Here is an 18290-nt window from a genome sequence, read left to right as displayed (position 1 = left end):
CGCAGCCTCCTTCCCCCCGAGCGGAGCTGCGGGGCCGGCCGGGCCGGGGCGGACCCCGGGAACCCGGACGCGGCCGCCCGGGCCCGCGGGCGGGGGGATCGGCGGGGGGGGGGGACCGGCGGCAGGGGCAGCCACCATGGAGTTCCGTCAGGAGGAGTTTCGGAAGCTAGCGGGTCGCGCCCTCGGGAGGCTGCACCGGTGAGCGTGGTGAGGGTCCTGGGTGGGGAACAGCCCGAGGGTCCGAGGAGGACGCACATTCCCAGCTGGACAGAGACGGACAGTTGGACGAACGATACCCGTGCATGGGGGTTCCACTCATTTGTTCTATTTTCTCCCTCCTCCAACAGTCCGCTCTCCCTGGTCCAGTCTCGTCCATCATCTCATTCATTTTTCCGTGTCCCACCCCACCCCAGACTCTACCCTTTCCCCTGGGACTGCCTCTTTCCTTCTCTTTGGATCTCTGACCCCCTTCCTCACTTTTGGGTCTCTGTTCACTTATCTTCACTCTGCCTCCTTTCTTAGGATCTTGCCCCCTCTCTGAGTCTCTATTTCCCTTTATCTGCAAGTCTCTGTCCCCCCCTCTCTCCGAGTCTCTGGCCACTGGTCTCAGATCTCTATCAACCCCTCTCTCTGGGTCTCTGCTCCCCTCTCTCGGGGTCTCTGCTCTATCTCTATCAACCCCTCTCTCTGAGTCTCTGCTCCCCTCTCTCGGGGTCTCTGACCCTCTCCTTTTGGGTGTCTGTCCCCCTCTCTCTGGGTTTTCATCCCCTGCCCTGGGTGTCTCCATCTCCCTGTGTCTTTTTCAGTGTCCATCTCTCAGAGAGTTTAATCTGAAGCTAAAGCGGATTGGGGCGCATTGGTCCTTGTCCTTGGGGAGAGCTAAGCTGGGAGGAGAAGCCAGGGTATCCTGGGTCTCTGGGGGGGAAAGAAGTTGCAGGCCAAAAATTAGGCCCTGGGGTATGGTGGACTTCCCAAAGGATATAGATAGACTAGAGCTAAGAAGGACTTCTCATCATCCAGGGAGATGACCCCAGTGACCTGGGTGTCCCCAGGACAGTCTGCTGGACACCTCCACCCAAATCTCTCACCCCCAACCCCAGCCCTGGCTCCAAGTCAGAGAAATTACTCAGCTGCGGAGAAGCCTAAAAATATCCGGCCACAGTGCGGGGAGGAGATGGCCTCATCAGGACCATGCCCCTGCTGCCATTCCCTTGGACCCTGTCCCCTTGGCCCTGACCCCATCTTTAGTTGACCCTCAGTGCCTCTCCCTAGGCCATGCAAGTCCTTCTCTAAGACTGAACACCGGTCCTCCTTGCTGCGGATCACTTTCTAGCTCCAAAGTTCCCCCACCCTCTAGTAACTGGAAAGATGGGAATAAGGCTGGACAGAAGGGAGGGGGCAGGAGGGTGGTGCAATGGGGGGCGGGGGAGCTGAGATAACCTCACCCCTTCTTTCCCCAATCTTCCAGCCCCTCCCCACCCTTTTTCTCGCCTCCTTTCACGAGTTTCTCAAAATACATCAGTGCGAAGTCAGGAGAGGGAGAGAGCCGTGCTGATGGAGGGGGCTGGAAGGAGGGTGGTGGTGGGAGGGATGTGTTGCTCAGGCCCCCTCCCTCAGCCCCTGCGTCTCAGCTTCTCGTGTGTGTCTGGGCTTCTTAGTCTGTCTGTGTCTTACCTTCACCTCCCTGAGCTGCCTCCTGAGCCTCTAGAGACCCCAGAGCTCAGAGCTGCCCCCAAGACAGTCACCAAGGAGCTGGAGTTTGAGAAGAGCTTTGCAGCTGAACCCTGGGCTTTACTTCGATGGCTGGGGAGAGGCAGAATGCCCTGTACTGGACGTAACACCCTGATTCCATTAAATCCTTTAGACAAAGCTGGGGAAACTGAGGCTCAGTTCGAAAAGGGGGGAAAAAATCAACGGATTAATTACAAATGCCGTCATTCGAACCCAGGCCAGCCCCTCCCAAGCCTGGGATGGAGGCTGCAGTTTCCTCGAGATGAGTGATCCTGGAGTGGGTGGGAACTCCCTCAGACCAGGAAACAGACAGTCACCCGGAGCGACTTGTGACAAGGACATGGCAGGGGGAGGGGAATGCAGGAGAGACAGGAGCCAAGGTGCCTCCTTTCTGAGAACCAGGCCTTGGATGGGGCGATGGCAGGGGCCAGGGAACGCTCAGAACCCGTCATCGCACTCTGGCGTGTGACCTTGGACCTGCTACTTCTGCTTTCTGAACCTCAGTTTCCCTAGTTGTGCAATGGCAGGAGACTACCAAGGGACATAAGGGGACAGAGGCCTGCGAGAGCAGGGGAGCGGACAGAGAACCGGAGAGAAGCAAAGACAGAGACCCTGGGAGAGGGAGATTGTGACACCTTCTTCATTTTGGTGAACTGCTTCCTAAGAGCGGCATTCCGGGCACCCAGGAAGGGGAGGAAGGCCTCCCTCCAGGCCCTCCCCCTCTCTGTTCTTGTCTTCTGGGAATCACTCGGGTCACTTCATCTCTGCACCCTGGTTCTCTTATCCTGAGATGATCAGTATCACCTGGCAGTTCCCTCCTTGTAACTTCACATTCTACCCTGGTCCCCATTTTATAATTTTATAGATGTGGGATACTGACACCCCCCCCCCCCCCCCCACCGCTGCAGCCCATTTAGAAAGCCTTGGTCAGGTATCTGACACATTGGAGTCTCCACAACGGGTATCAAATTTCAGGGGCTGCAATCACATCCTGAGTTTCAGGGTCCAATAGCCTCTGATGGTAACCCGGGTCAAAGTCTACTCACTATGGCTGGCAGGTTCTGATGCGGGGTGGGGGCAGTCTCTACCAGTCTGAGCTTACATTCTGGGGCATTTATTCCCCGCCCCCCCCCCCAATCTGGCTCTCTTTCCTGGTCCCTCCTGGGTACTGTCCACTCCCCCAGTCTCTTTCTCCTACCCCCTTTCTTAGCTGCCCCCCCCCACCTCCTTAAGTTCTAGGATGGGGAGGGTGGCTGTGTTCTCTCATCGCTTCCACCCGCCTCCCCCCAGACCGTCTGGCTGTTCTTTCCTCCCCCGTCCCAGTCTCCCTCGCCTCCATCTGTTCTAGCCCCTTCCTGGGATCCAGCCCGATCCCCTGGCTGCGTACCCGCCTCAGAGAGGGGCCGCATCTCGCAAATCACGTCCCCAGCTTGTTTCTCCTCAGTCCCTTGGTCTCTCCATCTTTCTCTGCATCTATGTGTCCTCTCTTTCAGGTTGCTGTCCTTCTCCATCTCTGAGGTTCTGTCCCCTTCCCTCTCAGGGTCTCTGGTCTGTTCTCCCTTTTCTCTCTGGGTCTCTGTCTCTCCTTCTGTGTCCCTGACCCTCTTTGTTTCAACCTCTGCCCACCCCCACTCCATCTCTGTCGCCCTCCTTTTGGACACCCTGTTTCAGGGCACCTCTCTTTCCCTGCAGCCTCTCTCTGGGTTTGAGGTGGTTCTCCAAATACCCAATCCATCATCACAGACTCAATTCCAGAACGGGCGGGGGCGAGAGCCACACTGGGGACTGAGCCAATCCCCCTACCAGGGCCATCTGTCCCTTGCCAGGACACCACCCGCCACTCCCCCTCCCTACCCCCTAGCAGACAGCCTGAACTCAAGGTTCCCCAGGGATGTCTGGCTGGGCTGCTGGATTCCGGGGACCCTGACTTCTCCCCACCCTCAGGGAATGGGCTTCCGGTGTCTGAAGGGAGTCAGCTGGATGTCAGCCCCACACCTGGGGCCTGGAAGCAGGGAAGGGCATGCCGCAGGGGGCAGGAGAGGAGGGGGTCGGTATATATAGCAGACGTGGCTGAGAAGCATCTGTTCTTTTGACACCTTTGCTGAAGCATCTCCTTAGCGCTTTTTGCTTCCTCAAATAGACTCATATCTGGAAGAGGGGGCTGGAGAATCTCTGGGCCTTAGGGTGGGGGCTGGGGGCACAGGTTCTTAGATCACGAAGCGTACTCTGGGGTCTAAAACTCCTGAGTCGAGAGATAACAGGGCTGGGGGAGAAGGAAACTGAGGACCCCCATATCTGCGTCTGCGAGAGAAGGGAACTGGCAGTGTGAATTCATGGTCTGTGGGGGATGGAGGGGGGGGGGTCCAGATTCCTGGATGGGGGGGGCGAAGGGAGTTAGGGCCGGACTCTTGGGGAAGGAGGGAGTGCGGGCTTAGAATCGTGGATCTTGAAAAGCAGGAGGTTTTGCACTGGACTCATGGGGAGGAGGGGGCCGGGGGCCTGGACTTACGAGTCTTTGATTCTTGCTGCCCCGCAGCCTTCTGGAGAAGCGGCAGGAAGGTGCAGAGACGTTAGAGCTGAGTGCGGACGGGCGCCCGGTGACGACGCAGACCCGGGACCCGCCGGTAGTGGACTGCACCTGTTTCGGTCTCCCTCGCCGCTACATTATCGCCATCATGAGCGGTCTGGGCTTCTGCATCAGCTTTGGGATCCGCTGCAACCTGGGCGTGGCCATCGTCTCCATGGTCAACAACAGCACTACCCACCGCGGGGGCCACGTGGTGGTGCAGGTAGTTCAGGGGCGTGCCCCGGCACGCCGGCCCACCTGGCCCTGCCCACGCCCCCTGCTGACGTCACGTTCGTCCACGAGCAATCCTGGCCCAGCCCCTTCCCACCGCAGCCGGAGTAGCCCCGCCCATCTGTGCGTCCCCTACGCCTCCCCTCTGCTCTAGGGGTCTCCTCTTCCTAAGCCCTGCCCCCAGTTAAATGAAGCTCCGCCCCTATTTTTCTCAGTGTAGACTTTGCGCCAGCATTGGGTTCCCTACGTGTTTTGCCCCTGCCCCATTTTGGGCCTCCTAGCAACTTTGCTCCACCTGCCATCCATGCCTGTCACCAGTGTCACAACTTAATCCCAGCCCCATGGCAGGCTCCACCCTGAGTTTTGATCCTGGCGTTTCTGAAGTTCAGTCGCTGCTAAATCCCGCTTCGTTGACTCCGGCCCTTACCTAAAGCCCGCTTCATCTCAGACTTCCTCCCTATTTTTTAAAAAAAATTCTAAAAAAAACCCATTTATTTTGAGAGACAGAGCATGAGTGGGTGAGGGGCAGAGAGAGAGAGAGAGAGACATACCGAATCCGAAGCAGGCTCCAGGCTCTGAGCACAGAGCCTGATATGGGGCTCGAACCCACGAACCGTGAGATCATGACCTGAGCCAAAGTCAGACGTTTACCAGACAGAGCCACCCAGGCGCCCCAGACATCCTTCCTATTTTAATTCCGGTGTAGATCGTGCCCGTGCCCTAGGAAAAACTCCTGATTTAGGCATTGGCCTGCCTGCCTCGCCTCTTGCTCCCTTCCAGTCAGGCCGCCCCTTTGGCTACTTCCGGTCCCTGGCCAGACCCCACCCAGTCACTCCACAAACAGTTCGTAGGTTGGTTAAGAGGCGTAAGTGGAGAAAGAGTCCCCACCCCATTTATGCGCCCCTAGACAGTCAAAGCTGGGGCACTGAGACAGCGAAGGCTTCTAGGCAGCAGCAGGCCCCGTTGCTAGGGCAGAGCAGCCCCTGGAAGCCTACCCGGAGCAGAGTTGGGAGGAGGACGGCTTGAATTCTGATTGGCAGGTGTTTTGGCGCGAGAGGGGAATCCCTGTTGCTGATTGGCTGAGGGACTAAATCTGTCTGTGCTGATTGGTGGAGGGGCAGAGCCTGGGGGCGGAACAGCTCGTTTGACGTGCCTTTTGGCCCGCAGAAAGCTCAATTTAACTGGGATCCAGAGACTGTTGGCCTCATACACGGCTCCTTTTTCTGGGGCTACATTGTCACCCAGATTCCCGGAGGATTTATTTGCCAGAAATTCGCAGCCAACAGGTACAGGGCTGGGGTCTCGAAGTGGGCGGGAACTACAGTTGTGTGGGTGGACTTAGTGGGTGTGGCCTGGCATTTAGGGACTGACGGGGGGGGGGAAATGGGAGGAGCCTGTGTTAGGGGCGGGGTCTTGGAGGAAGGCGGGGCTTGCGATTGCGGAAGGTGAGACAGAGGTGGGAGCCGGGGGTCTTGGAGAACACAAGGCCTGGCCCGCCGTGGGCAGGAAGAGCGGAATCCTAGCTTTGGCGGGAGAGCTGGACCCTATTCTCGTACTACGGACTCTTCCCACCAGGGTTTTCGGCTTTGCTATTGTGGCTACATCCACTCTAAACATGCTGATCCCCTCGGCTGCCCGAGTCCACTATGGCTGTGTCATCTTCGTGAGGATCCTGCAGGGGTTGGTAGAGGTAAAGCCCTGCTCCACATGACCCTGTGCCTGTTCTGACTCCGCCTCTTCTCGTTGACTTTGGTTTTCTCCTTCCTAGGGGGTCACGTACCCCGCCTGCCACGGGATCTGGAGCAAATGGGCCCCGCCCCTAGAGCGGAGTCGCTTGGCAACAACCGCCTTCTGCGGTGAGAGGAAGGGGCTGGGATCCAGACTTGCGGGTCTGAGGGAGGAGGGGCTGTGGCCTGTACTTCTGTGTCCCAGAAAAGCAGGGGCTGGAAGTCCACATTCCCGGATCTGAGGGTAGATGAGCCTCTTCTACATGTTGCACCCTCCCCCTTAGGTTCCTATGCTGGGGCGGTGGTCGCGATGCCTCTCGCCGGGGTCCTGGTGCAGTACTCAGGATGGAGCTCTGTGTTCTACGTCTACGGTGAGGGTCCGGAGCCTGGGTCCGGGTGGCGCTGGGGCGGAGCGAGGCCAGTCATTGCCTCGCTTCCTTCCCCCTCCTGACCCCCCCCAGGCAGCTTCGGGATCTTTTGGTACCTGTTCTGGCTGCTCGTCTCCTATGAGTCCCCGGCTCTGCACCCCAGCATTTCGGAAGAGGAGCGCAAGTACATCGAGGACGCCATCGGCGAGAGCGCCAAACTCATGAACCCGGTCACGGTCCGGGCCCAAGCCTGGGGGGCGGGGGGGAGCGGTGGGGCAAGAAGAGATATCCAGGCAGGGAGGCAGGAGAAAAGGGGGCTTCGAACCTGCACGGAGTGTAGAGTGTAGATCGTGTTGGGTTGCTGTAGACTCTCAGAGGAGACGGGCTGGGGACGCACAGTGGGCGGGGCTAGAACCTAGGAGGCGGGGTTAAAACCCGGGGAAGAAAGGATCAGCAGGTGCTGAGGGCAGGGCTAGGTTGCTAGGTGGACAGAACCAGTATGAGACGTAGTTAAACCGGCAGAGGCGGGATTCGAGTGTGGGGGGTGGGTTGCTTAGACGGGTGAGTGAGGCTAGAATTAGGGGGCATAATAGAAATGGAAAGAGACTCCTGGGCTCACATTTATGGGTCCCTGAGGGTCATCATGGGGTCCGCACACCTGCGAACCTGAGGGACACCGTACAGTCGGGACGCCTGCATCTCTGAAGTGTCACTGTGAGGCTAGGATGCCAAGGTCCCCACAGGGACATGGTCAGGCTGGTGCCCCTGCGTCCCCAGAGATTTTAGTGAAGTCGGGAGACCTGGGTCTCTGTGGGACTATAGGTCCCGGAAGGGACACGGAGAGCACCCAGCCCTGGTCTCGATCTTAGCGGCCGCTCTTCTCCCCCCACCCCCAGAAGTTTAACACACCCTGGCGGCGCTTCTTTACTTCCATGCCAGTCTACGCCATCATCGTGGCTAACTTCTGCCGCAGTTGGACGTTCTACCTGCTCCTTATCTCCCAGCCCGCCTACTTCGAAGAGGTGTTCGGCTTCGAGATCAGCAAGGTTGGGCCCAGGAGGGGAAAGCAGGGGGCGCGGCGGGGGGAGATGAAGCAACGGGGCCCGGATCCCAAGAGGTTGGAACGAGGGACAGGAAGGAGCCAGTGGTGCACTAACCGGGTGGAGATGTCCGGCCAGCAGCCCCTGAGCCCTCGCTCTGTGCGCTCGCTGGTGCAGGTGGGCCTGGTGTCAGCGTTGCCCCATCTGGTCATGACCATCATCGTGCCCATCGGCGGCCAGATCGCGGACTTCCTGAGGAGCCGCCGCATCATGTCCACGACTAACGTGCGCAAGTTGATGAACTGTGGAGGTGAGTGGGGCGGGGCCCCGAGCCGGGTCTGGGACCGCCTGGGCGGGGCGGAACCAGGTGAGGATGGAGGTGGGGCCAGGGGCGTGTCCAAAAAGTCCCGGCGCGGGCGAAGGAGGGCGTGGGTGGAACGGAACCCCTGGCTGCAGTCTCAGGGCTCACCTGGTGGCAGGGGCTGGCGCGTGTGACTATGCAGGGGCCTGGAGCTGAGTCTTTAGGGCGTGGCCTAGTCGGGGCGTGGGGCCACGGAGGACCCAGCTGGGGCGGGGGGTGCTGGCCCCCGTGCACCTGGTTGAGGACCAGGGAGGTGAGGGTTTGGTTAGGGCGAGCGCGGGCGGAATGAGGGACGAGGCGGGCTGCACAAAGCCAGGGACCGGCATGGAGGCGGCCGGACTGGGGCGGGAACGGGCTGGAGAGGCGGTGTGGGGAGGCCGGGGCTCAGATGAGACGGCCCTCCGGCCCTCCGTAGGCTTCGGCATGGAAGCCACGCTGCTGCTGGTGGTCGGCTACTCGCACTCCAAGGGCGTGGCCATCTCCTTCCTGGTCCTCGCCGTGGGCTTCAGCGGCTTCGCCATCTCTGGTGAGAACCGCGGATCCGCAGCTTGGCAGACTCTGGACAGCTCTGTAGGGAACTCACCGGCTCAGGATAGGGGACCTTCCAGCCTCGCAAAAGGTGGTCTGGAAAGAGCCGGAGGGGGGGGGGGGGGGACGTGGGGGGTGGGGCGGCTCAGTAGGAGTCCCTCTGAGTGAGATTCACTGAGTCAGAGTGACGCCTTCTGGCTTGCCTCGCCAGGGTTCAACGTGAACCACCTGGACATCGCCCCGCGCTACGCCAGCATCCTCATGGGCATCTCCAACGGCGTGGGCACGTTGTCAGGCATGGTGTGCCCCATCATCGTGGGTGCCATGACTAAGCACAAGGTCCGTGCACTGGCCCTGACCCACTCGCCCTCCGGGTTTGTGTATGGCACCTTCCTGACGTGCGACAACCTCTCCGGGCTCCATTCCCTGCCCTCTCCTGGGTCTTTCCGCTTCTCTCTGGATCTCTGTCTCCCTTTCTCTGCCCGTCCCCCGCCCCCCCCCCCCCCGCCTTCTCTCTCCCCCTCCTGTTTCTCTGTCCTCTGACCTCACCTCTCCATTGTCACCCCCCCCCCCCCACAGACTCGGGAAGAGTGGCAGTACGTATTCCTAATCGCCTCCCTGGTGCACTATGGGGGTGTCATCTTCTACGGGGTCTTCGCTTCTGGAGAGAAGCAGCCGTGGGCGGAGCCTGAGGAGATGAGCGAAGAGAAGTGTGGCTTCGTTGGCCACGACCAGCTGGCTGGCAGTGACGAAAGCGAAATGGAGGATGAGGCTGAACCCCCCGGGGCACCCCCTGCTCCCCCTCCTTCCTATGGGGCCACACACAGCACAGTTCAGCCCCCAAGACCCCCACCCCCTGTCCGGGACTACTGACCATGTGCCTCCCACTGAATGGCAGTTTCCAGGACCTCCATTCCACACGTCACTGGCCGGAGTGACTGTCAAGGAACCCCAGTCCTCTCTGTCCTGCTGCAGGCCTAAGAAGCACTCGCCCTCTTCCCCAGTGCTGTCAAATCCTCTTCCCTTCCCAATTGCCTCTCAGGGGTAGTGAAGCTGCAGACTGGCAGTTTCAAGGATACCCAAATTCCCCTAAAGGTTTCCTTCTCCACTTGTTCTGCCTCAGTGGTTTCAAATCTCTCCTTTCAGGGCTTTATTTGAATGGACAGTTCAATCTTTGACTCTCTCTTGTGGTTTTGAGGCACCCTCCCCACCACCTTCTCTTTAACACCTGGGACTCTCTGGGGTTAAGCCCTGAGATTACTCAGCCTTCCTCTCCTTTCAGAAAAACTGAAGATCTTCCTCTAGAAGTTCCCAACCTCTCCCGATTCGATTTTGCATTTTCCAGGTTGGGTTAACCAATCGCCCATCCCCGCCATTCTAGGGATTGATTCTCACCAGCGTTTCTGAGGGAAAATGGCGGTTTCAAGCCCCCCTCCCCCCTTCACCCCCTCCCTCCACCAGCAGGTTCTGCTGAAGCACCAAATTCCCCAAGACCTCCCTAGCTTAGCACAATGTCTAGGGAAACAAGATGGCAGTTTTAACACTATGCCTCTCTCCACCCCCATGCACTTTTTCTGACGTTTTCAGGTCTAAATAGTGGCTGCTCAAGTCCATCCACTCAACGGTGTGAAGCCACCATCACTGAACTTCCCCATGGTGGTTTCAAGATGCCCCTCTTCCCCCAGTTCCTTGCACTTTATTCTCCTGGGTGGTTTCAAACTACCCTCATTTTCTCAGTGGCCATTTGTTGTGTCCCTCAGGGGCTAAATGACTCAGAACCTGGGATCCTTCCCCTCTCAGACTCCCCTCTTTCGGCTTAGAATTTGGGGAACCTATGCAGGAGAAGTCACAGAATCCCAGGAAACGGAATGGGGCTGGGGGAGAGGGGTGTTTTTCCCCGGAGCAGGGTTGTGTCTTTGTGTCTGTCTCTGTGACTGTGAATCCTGCCCTGCCCCACTCCCAATAAAATGCTTTGGTGTTCACACTCAGTCGTCCTTGGCCTTGGCAGTCACAGGAGTCTGGGCCCCCAGCTCCCTCCTCTCTCAGACCCGGTATCCTAGGGTCCCAGCCCCCTCCTCTCCCAGGACTCAGGCCAGAGTATGTGTCTAGTTTGGGAACCGTTGATTTATTCGGCCGCACTCAAGACGGTGTTCTCCGGTCACAGCGAAAGCTTCTCTGTGGGTGGGACTTCCTATCCAGGAGGACTACTAGGTAGCAAAGCAGGCCAGGAGGTCAGGACCTCTGGGTCCTTCCTCGGCCTGGGGATGGCGCGGGTCTGGCGGGACGCGAGCGGGGCTCACACGAAGTTGTTGGGGAGCGTGGCGGGGGAGAGCGGCTCCAGGCTCTGGGGGCGCCTCCCGCAGGGCGGCGGGGGCAGCTTGGGCGGCAGCGGGGGGGTGGGCGGCGGCTGTTTGGTGGCGATGTGTGAAGGGACCCAGGCATCCGGCGCGTAAAAGTAGAGGTCGTAGGGGTCCTTCGGGGCTTCCAAATGCATAACTGTGGGAGCGAAGGGGCGAAGTCATCCCCAGGCAGACAAGGGGCCTGTCCCCTCACTGTGCCGCTGGCCAGTGAGAAGGCGGGAGACAGGATTACGACTGTTCTTTAGAACTGGGTTTTCAAATTAAAGGGCGGGTGCCCCATTCCCCAAATGGGAGAGGAGGCGTGGCATCTGCGTAGCAGGGGCGGGGCCCGCAGTGGGGGGCGGGGAATGCGGGGCTCCGGCCCCGCCCAGGGAGGGGGTAGAGGCGGGGCTTGTAGGGACCCTTGGCTCCCAGCCTGCTGCAATTCCCAGCTGGGCTGGGGGCGGCGCTGGACGTGTGTGTGCGCGCGCGCGCGCGCGCGCGCGCGCGTGTGTGTGTGTGTGTGTGTGTGTAATTTCGGAGAATTGGGGGCAGGATCATGGAGAGGGGTCGGGGCTTCTATGGACCTAGGATGGAGGACCTGTACTTTTTGGCAGGCGAAACCAGGGTAAGGGAGCGTGCCGTCGCTGTAAGGGTCGCTCACCCGGTTCATCTCCGTCGTTTGGAAGCCGGTGATGTGCGAAGGGCCGGTGTCGAGCCGCCCGGCGGTAGAGACACCACAGCAGCAGGAAAATGCCGATCAGCAGGCCGATCCCGGCGAGGAATAGGCAGAGGGCCCCTCCCGCCGCGCCCCGGGGGCGCCCCACCAGGGTCACGCCTGAAGGACGAGGGGCCAGGAATTGAGCAATCTAAACCCCTAGCCCCCTTCTTCCTGAGACCCCCCTCTTTCCTCAGTCCCAACATCCCCGTCCTCAGCACCCTCCCGCCTTAAACTTAGGAGCCAGGTCCCCATCCCGCCCTCCCCGAGACCCAGGAGTCCGGCCTCCAGCCCCTTCTTCCCTCGGACCCAGGAGTCCGGGTCCTGGCCCCTCACCGGTCTCCTCCACTCGTTCCACCACGATGATAGTGTTGACTCTCTCACCTCGGCTGCGCCGCTGGGGGACCCGCGGAGTGGCAGGGGCCAACTGACTGGGGGACCCTGGAGGAGCAGGGGGGCCCACAATCCGGGCTGAGGGAAGAAGGGCGTCAGGCCCTTTAGGGCTTGAGTCCTGGGAGGCCTTCAACTCAACTGTGCCAGGAGACTCTGAGGTGGGCAATTTAAGGGAGTCAGGCTGGGTGACTGCAGGGGTTTCTGCTTTGGGATTCGGGGGCAGCTCATTTAGGGCAGCTGTTGCTTTGTCCTTGAAAGGTGTAGTGGTTTCTGAGTGAAGACTGGCGGAGATCTCAGGGTCCGAGGTCATGGGGTTCTCTGTTGCATCTTGGTAGTGGGTTGTGGGGGATTCTGTCTGGGGAATTTCAGTGGGGTTGGGGTTGCTGGTTACATGGGATTCTGGGCGGGGGCTTTCAGTAGAGTCAGGATACAGGGTCTGGAGGAATTCAGAGTGGGGGGTTTCAGTGGTGTCAGGGTTTGGGGTTTCTGGAGTTTTGGGGTGAAGACTCTTGGTGGGGTCAGGATTTGGCGTCTCAGGGACTTCTGCACGTGAGACTTCGATGGAGTTAAGTTTGGGAATCTCTGGGGATTCTTGGTGTGGAGTTTGTGTAGGGTCAGGGTTTGGGGTTTCAGGAAATTCTGGGTGTGAAGTTTTGGAGGGACTAGGTTTGAGGGTCTCAGGAGATTCTGGGTGTGGGATATCAGTTGGGTCAGGTTTGGGGGCCGCAGAAGGTTCTGGATGTGTTATTTTGGAGGGGTTAATTTGGGGGGTCTCCAGGGAGTCTGATATTGAGGTATTGAGTGAGTTAGATGTAGGAGTCTCAGGAGACTCTGGGTGTAGGCTTTCTTGGAGGTCATGGTTGGGAGTCTCAGGGAAGTCAGGGAGGGAGGGTTCAGGGGAAACTGCATGAGGTATTTTGGAGGGCTCAGGATAAGTAGTCACGGGGGAATCTGGGTTAGGCTGGTCTCCAGTGGAATTCTCAGAAGCAGGAGGGGAGGTCTGAGAAGGGTGGCCCATCTCAGAGAGGTCGGAGCCTGTAAGCGGTGAGGCCGAAGGGTCAGCCTTGGAACCCAGCCTGGCGAGGAGGAAGATGAGGACGAAGAGGATGGGACAGAGGGATTTCATAGTTCTGGGAGACGCCTATAGCTGCGGGGAAGCGGGAAGAAAGGGGTTAAAGTTGGAAGCCTCCTGGGAACCCCCGCCCCCGCCCTTGCCTGGAGGCCACGCCCACCGGTCCCCAGGTGGGCCGTGATCCCGCCCAGGTCCGCGCCAGGGAAAGGAGGACCTAACTGCAAAACCCTGAAGGCTGTGCAGTAGCTAAGGGAGACTGAGACGCGGGGCTTCTTGGGAGTCGTAGTTAATTTCCTTATGTATTTCCCCGAGGCAGGGGGTGGGGGGCAGGAAAATTGGGAAAGAATGACACCTCTCCAAGCCCTCACACCTCCTCAACTTCTATTTCAGAGGATGTAGACCTCCAAGGAGATGCAGGATCCCTTCCTCTCTGAGGGCTCCAGGGACACCATCAGGGCACAGTTGTTTACGCTAAAGCAGGCTCAGAAGGAATGGCTGGGGGTTGGGGGCCCGAATGCCTGGATCTGAGGGAGAAGGGAGACTCCTAGGATCTGGGGGAGAAGGATGCTGGGGGTTCAGACTCCCTGTTTCCAGAGGGTGGAGGGCACTGTGGGTCTAAATTCCTGGTTCTTTAGAGAGAAGAGGCCTGAAGGTTCACACGCCTAGAATTTTGAAGGGGGGGGGGGGAGGCTGGATAATGGGGGAGAAAGGAAACAGGAGTATCGAACTCTAGGGGACTCGGAACTCTGAGTCCGAGTCTTGGGTCCTCCACAGATAGGTGTGGAGGGTTCTGGATTCCTTAGCCTTCAAGAGGAGAGAGCTGTGGGGCAGGACTCCTCTAGTCCCTCTGTTTATTGGCGATGGAGCTGAGATCCCAGACTCTCAGGACTGGTCTGAGGCAGAGACACCTAGGTCTGTGCCCAGCGGGAGGTGGAGGCGGCAGATACCCGGATAGGACAGGGCCACTCGGGGCCTGGGGTCTCTTACCTGCTCAGTGGGGTCCAAGATAACAGCAGGTGAGCAGAGCTGGATGCAGAGATGGGTGAATGTTGCAGAATGGCTCTGGGCGGGGCAGCAGGAGGTAGGGTCCCAGGGGCGCAGATGACGCACCTGACCCCCTCCCTGGGGAGCCTGGGAGCCTGGCGACAGGCTTGTTCTCTTAAAGGGACAGAGATAAAGAACATTGTTTCTGGAATGGGGAAGGGAGTTAGGGACTGGATCATCTATCCAGTGGAGGGATGTGGCCCAACCAAGCTATCTTTTCTTTGAAACCAGGCGTCCAGGCCATCTTGTGTCTCCTACATGCAAACCCAAGAGTCTAGCTCCCTGGTGCCCTTATACTTCAAGACCCAGGAGTCTGGGCCTCCAGGTGCCTCCCCTCAGATCCAGGAATCCAGGTTCCCAGGCCCCTCCTGCCTGGGAGAATTAGGAGTCCAGGTTCCCATGTCTTGCCATTCAGATACCCAGTTGGCTGCCGCCCTTTGGGACTTCCCAACCTTGGCCTACCTCCCCACTGTGTAGAAAGCACCCTCTTAAGAGCCAGTGTGAGAGGACTGGGCCTTTACAGCACCCCCAAACTCCTCCCCAAGAAGGCTTAAACCGATGCACGGGGTCACTCTTGTCTCTTTCCCCTCTTTGCGGTTTTTCTGACTCCTGATTTTGCTCATCATTTTACCAGCCTTCCTCCCCCCCCCCCCCCCCCCCCCCGCCCCATACCCTTTGCCTTCTTCTGCCTTCCCTTCCCTGCCCTCTATCTCTCACTCTATCTTTCTGGTTCTCTCCTGCCTGGATTTATCTCCGGGCATCCCTGTCCGGGCTGGCTGTCCTTCCATCTCCTGTCGTTCTCAGAGCCTCCTCGCTCCACCCTCCATCTCTAGCTGGCTCTTTGTCTTCTTCCCTGTTCCCCCTTTCTTTCCTTCTTCCTCTGTTGCTCCCTTTCTTCCTCTCTGTCCTTTCCTCTGTCACCCTGTCTTTGTCCTTCCATCTCATGGTTACTTCATCTACGTGTCTCTGCTTCTCTCCATCAGTCCCTCTTCTGTTGCCTTCCCTGTCTCTTTCTCTGTGTCTCTGGCTTCTGCTCTGATGGTCCCTCTGCTGGTCTCTATTTTTATCCCTGTGACACACCTCCCGTGTCCACTTCTCTGTCTGTCTGTCTCTCCCCCTCCTGCTTCCCCTCGGGTCCCAGCTCCTGGTCCCAATTAGTTGGTGGCTGCCAAGGCAGAGGCAGGGCCCCCACTCCTGGCTCCTCATTACCGCTGGCGGCTCCTAATGAGCCTGGTGGAGGGGCTGACCCTGCGCCCCCAGCCCCCTGGTCTGCGTCACTACCCGCTGCGGGGGCTGTGGAGGCGATATAAGGGGGCCGAAGCCTCGCTGTCCGAGCCCACTGCGCGGTATCGGGCCCTGCAACCGGGCGCAGGAGGTGGGTGGGTGGTGGGGTCCGGGGTTCTGGGCCAGGACGTGGGCCTCACTGAGCTCTTCCGTGTCTTTCCACAGGTGATGGAGACCCGCCAGGCGCCCAGGAGCCCCCGAGTGCGGCTGCTGCTGCTGATTCTGCTGCTTGTGCCCTGGGGCGACCACACTGCCTCGGGAGTCGCCCTGCCCCCCGCGGGGGTCCTCAGGTACCTGCGTCGCCCCGACTCCCGACTCCCAGGGAGGGGCGGGGGTTCCGAGAGGTGGGAATAGACCCAAAGAGAAAGGCGCACAGAGACTCTAGAGAGAGGAGGACAAGAGACTAGGGGTGGAGAGAGGTGGAGTGTGGACAGGGAATCAGCCCGAGAAAGAGATACAAGAAGATTCAGAGAATGGCGTTGGGAGATTTGAAAGGAGTCCAACAAGCAGCGGCGGATTCATTGCTTGAGCAAAGTTTACTGGGTTCTCAGTGTGTGCCAGGCCGTGCGCTGAGCGCTGGGGGTGGACACATGCATCAGACTCGGTCTCCGTACTCAGGAAGCTTCGAACCCGGTGAGCAGAGAGACAGAGACCCACACAGAGAGAGACGGGGGACTGAGGACAGACAGCGAGCCACTCCACAGGACGGTGCAGGGACAGGGCTTCGAATTAGACCGTGGGGGGCGGGGGGTACAGGCGGCGGCTGGCGGGGGCCTGGACCCGCGGTAACCGCATCTCTTGGTCTCCTGGCAGCCTCCGCCCCCCCGGGCGGGCCCGGGAGGGCCCCGCCCCCCCGCTGTCGCGGCGGAGCCTGGCGTTGGCTGACGACGCGGCCTTCCGGGAGCGCGCGCGGCTGCTGGCCGCCCTCGAGCGCCGCCACTGGCTGAACTCGTACATGCACAAGCTGCTGGTGCTGGACGCGCCCTGAGCGCGGTGCCCGCCCAACCTCAATAAAGATCCTCCCAATGCCTCGGGTCTGCGCCTCCTTCCTGCGCCCTCCGGGTGCTCGCGCGGGGTCTGGGGGCGGGGCTTGCGTCGCTACTCCAGCGGACCTCTTCCCCGGTTCACTCTCTTTGCTCTCCCCACTTTTTTTTTTTTGTTTTGTTTTTTATATCATCTTTCCAACCACCCATAGTCCCTCTCCCTCTGGATTTCTGCTCTGCCCTCCCTCCATGCCCCACCTCTGTCCCCTCCTCTCTGTGCCTCTGTCTCTCCCCACCCACGGGTCTCTGTCCTCCTCTCTGGGTTTCTGTCCCTTTCTGTTTCCCTCTGAGTCTCTGCCCCCTTCTCTTATCTAGGCCTCTGTCACTCTCTGGGCATCAGTTCGCCTTCTCTGAGTCTCTGTACTTCTGTCTCTCTCTCTCTCTCTTTTTTTTAATGGAACGCTTCACGAATTTGCGTGTCATCCTTACGCAGGGGCCATGCTAATCTTCTCTGTATCGTTCCAATTTTAGTATATGTGCTGCCGAAGCGAGCACATGTCTCTTTTCACCCTCCTGGCTTGCTAACCCTTTGCCTCGTCTCTCTACTCTTCTTTCTGCTTCTAAAACTCTTCCTTCCATTCCAAATCACTTTCTTTTTTCTCTGCCTGATTCCCTCATGTCTTTTCTTTCCTCTGTTGTTTCCGTCTCACCTTCTTCCAGTTCTCATTTTCTCCTTATTTCCGCTCTCCCATCACTTCCTGACTTCTGTTTGGGCGCAGTGGAAAGATCGGGGGCTCTGGTGTGAAGAGGTACCTGCCATTCAAGACCAAGTTCCCCCAAACCTAGCTGTGTGGTATGGGAAGGACCGCTTAATCTCAGCCTTTTTCCCCCCTCATTTGAGGATTAACCCAGATACACCATGAGAAAACATCACAGCACCCGCGAAGCAAAGCGCTTTTGTTGGAGACGGGTTTCTGCCTCTCTAGCAGCAGCTTCCCGAAGTTTGTTCAGGGTTTTCTGACTGCGCCCTTCCCGGGAGATCATCAGGGCGCCGCGTTGGGGCGGGAGGAGAGAGCAGAGGGTACCAGGCGTCAGGCTTCACAGGCACAGGGTGCGGGCTCAGGTGAAGCGAAGCAGCAGCCAATCACAATCTGTCTCTATCTCTGTTCCCGTCTCTCTCACCGGCGGCTCGGCCAACCCTTCATCCCAACCCTCAATGGTAACCATGGCAACCTACTCGTTCAGCTGCACTGAAGGCTCTAAGGAGCGTCCCGGGGGCGCGGCTCGTGCGGACCGCGCGTTGATTGGCCTACACAAGAGGGCGGGGCTGGGAGCGTGGGCTCGCGGGGAAGGGGGCGCGGCTGGCGCTTGGTAACTGGCAAGCTCTCCTACAATTTATTTCTGGGAGGCGGACCGCGCCCTAATTGGCCCTTAGACTGCAGGGGTGGGGCTGCTTCTCTGATTCAGAAATATTGAATAATGAATGAATAACTATACTCCTCAACACCAACCCGGGTTGGCCCAATTTCACAAATAAGACTCTAAAAGTCAAGAGTAATTCCCCCAAGTTATCAGCGACAGTAAAGGACAGAAGGGTAACTGGAACCCAAATCTGTAAAGTCTAGACCTTTCCATAACTCTCATGGAGAAATGGGATTAAAGTTATGGGCAGTTACCATATGCCGGGCACTCCTGTAAATATTGCACCCGCATTGGCTCTTTGAAACTCACAACCCTGGGAGGAGCTTTACAGGCTTTTGGCTGGAGGGCCTGGTGGTTGGGTCTTGGCCTGCGCTCCTTCCATACCTTACTTCCTCTCTAGATGTCTTGACTAGCATTTGAGGCTTTTCATGAAATGGTGCCTAGAAGTCTTCCCCTCTCCCCTCTCTTTTCCCCAGGAAATTT

At 58.8% G+C, this 18290-nt stretch overlaps 3 protein-coding genes and 1 non-coding gene across 4 annotated transcripts; 2 read left to right on the top strand and 2 right to left on the bottom strand.

Annotated features, from left to right (window-relative positions):
• SLC17A7 (solute carrier family 17 member 7) lies at window positions 1-10536 on the top strand. The gene is made up of 12 exons (XM_053905622.1): window positions 1-198; window positions 4268-4520; window positions 5696-5814; window positions 6104-6218; window positions 6297-6384; window positions 6540-6626; window positions 6717-6859; window positions 7520-7669; window positions 7841-7973; window positions 8440-8550; window positions 8764-8891; window positions 9132-10536. Exons 1-12 carry the CDS (start codon window positions 137-139, stop codon window positions 9423-9425), a joined length of 1683 nt encoding a protein of 560 aa, XP_053761597.1. The 5' UTR covers window positions 1-136; the 3' UTR covers window positions 9426-10536.
• Window positions 10537-10667: 131 nt separating this feature from the next.
• On the bottom strand, window positions 10668-14517 carry GFY (golgi associated olfactory signaling regulator). The gene is made up of 4 exons (XM_019425681.2): window positions 14062-14517; window positions 11946-13149; window positions 11556-11729; window positions 10668-11048 (listed from the first exon to the last, which is right to left on the bottom strand). Exons 2-4 carry the CDS (start codon window positions 13126-13128, stop codon window positions 10849-10851), a joined length of 1557 nt encoding a protein of 518 aa, XP_019281226.2. The 5' UTR covers window positions 13129-13149; window positions 14062-14517; the 3' UTR covers window positions 10668-10848.
• A 307-nt stretch (window positions 14518-14824) lies between these two features.
• Window positions 14825-16509, top strand: PTH2 (parathyroid hormone 2). Its single transcript, XM_019425368.2, has 3 exons — window positions 14825-15464; window positions 15568-15692; window positions 16216-16509. Exons 2-3 carry the CDS (start codon window positions 15571-15573, stop codon window positions 16388-16390), a joined length of 297 nt encoding a protein of 98 aa, XP_019280913.1. The 5' UTR covers window positions 14825-15464; window positions 15568-15570; the 3' UTR covers window positions 16391-16509.
• A 324-nt stretch (window positions 16510-16833) lies between these two features.
• On the bottom strand, window positions 16834-16940 carry LOC128778114 (U6 spliceosomal RNA). The gene has a single exon (XR_008423488.1). It is a non-coding gene; the product is annotated as a U6 spliceosomal RNA (small nuclear RNA).
• Window positions 16941-18290: the final 1350 nt, after the last annotated feature.

This window comes from Panthera pardus, unplaced genomic scaffold (assembly GCF_024362965.1).
Source record: "Panthera pardus isolate Hobbes unplaced genomic scaffold, ASM2436296v1 HiC_scaffold_18, whole genome shotgun sequence".
Classification (NCBI taxonomy): Eukaryota; Metazoa; Chordata; class Mammalia; order Carnivora; family Felidae; genus Panthera; species Panthera pardus.
The sequence above is the reverse complement of the archived record's forward strand: the minus strand, read 5'-3'. Positions and strand labels throughout refer to the sequence as shown.

Excerpts from the sequence above, each read along its gene's own strand:
- SLC17A7 (XM_053905622.1), top strand. The coding sequence starts at position 137 with ATGGAGTTCCGTCAGGAGGAGTTTCGGAAGCTAGCGGGTCGCGCCCTC. Across the intron at positions 199-4,267 it reads GCCCTCGGGAGGCTGCACCG|CCTTCTGGAGAAGCGGCAGG; the intron begins GTGAGCGTGGTG and ends GCTGCCCCGCAG. Across the intron at positions 6,860-7,519 it reads AACTCATGAACCCGGTCACG|AAGTTTAACACACCCTGGCG; the intron begins GTCCGGGCCCAA and ends CCCCACCCCCAG.
- GFY (XM_019425681.2), bottom strand. The coding sequence starts at position 13,128 with ATGAAATCCCTCTGTCCCATCCTCTTCGTCCTCATCTTCCTCCTCGCC. Across the intron at positions 11,730-11,945 it reads GGAACGAGTGGAGGAGACCG|GCGTGACCCTGGTGGGGCGC; the intron begins GTGAGGGGCCAG and ends CTCGTCCTTCAG. Across the intron at positions 11,049-11,555 it reads AAACGACGGAGATGAACCGG|TTATGCATTTGGAAGCCCCG; the intron begins GTGAGCGACCCT and ends TCGCTCCCACAG.
- PTH2 (XM_019425368.2), top strand. The coding sequence starts at position 15,571 with ATGGAGACCCGCCAGGCGCCCAGGAGCCCCCGAGTGCGGCTGCTGCTG. Across the intron at positions 15,693-16,215 it reads CCCCCCGCGGGGGTCCTCAG|CCTCCGCCCCCCCGGGCGGG; the intron begins GTACCTGCGTCG and ends GTCTCCTGGCAG.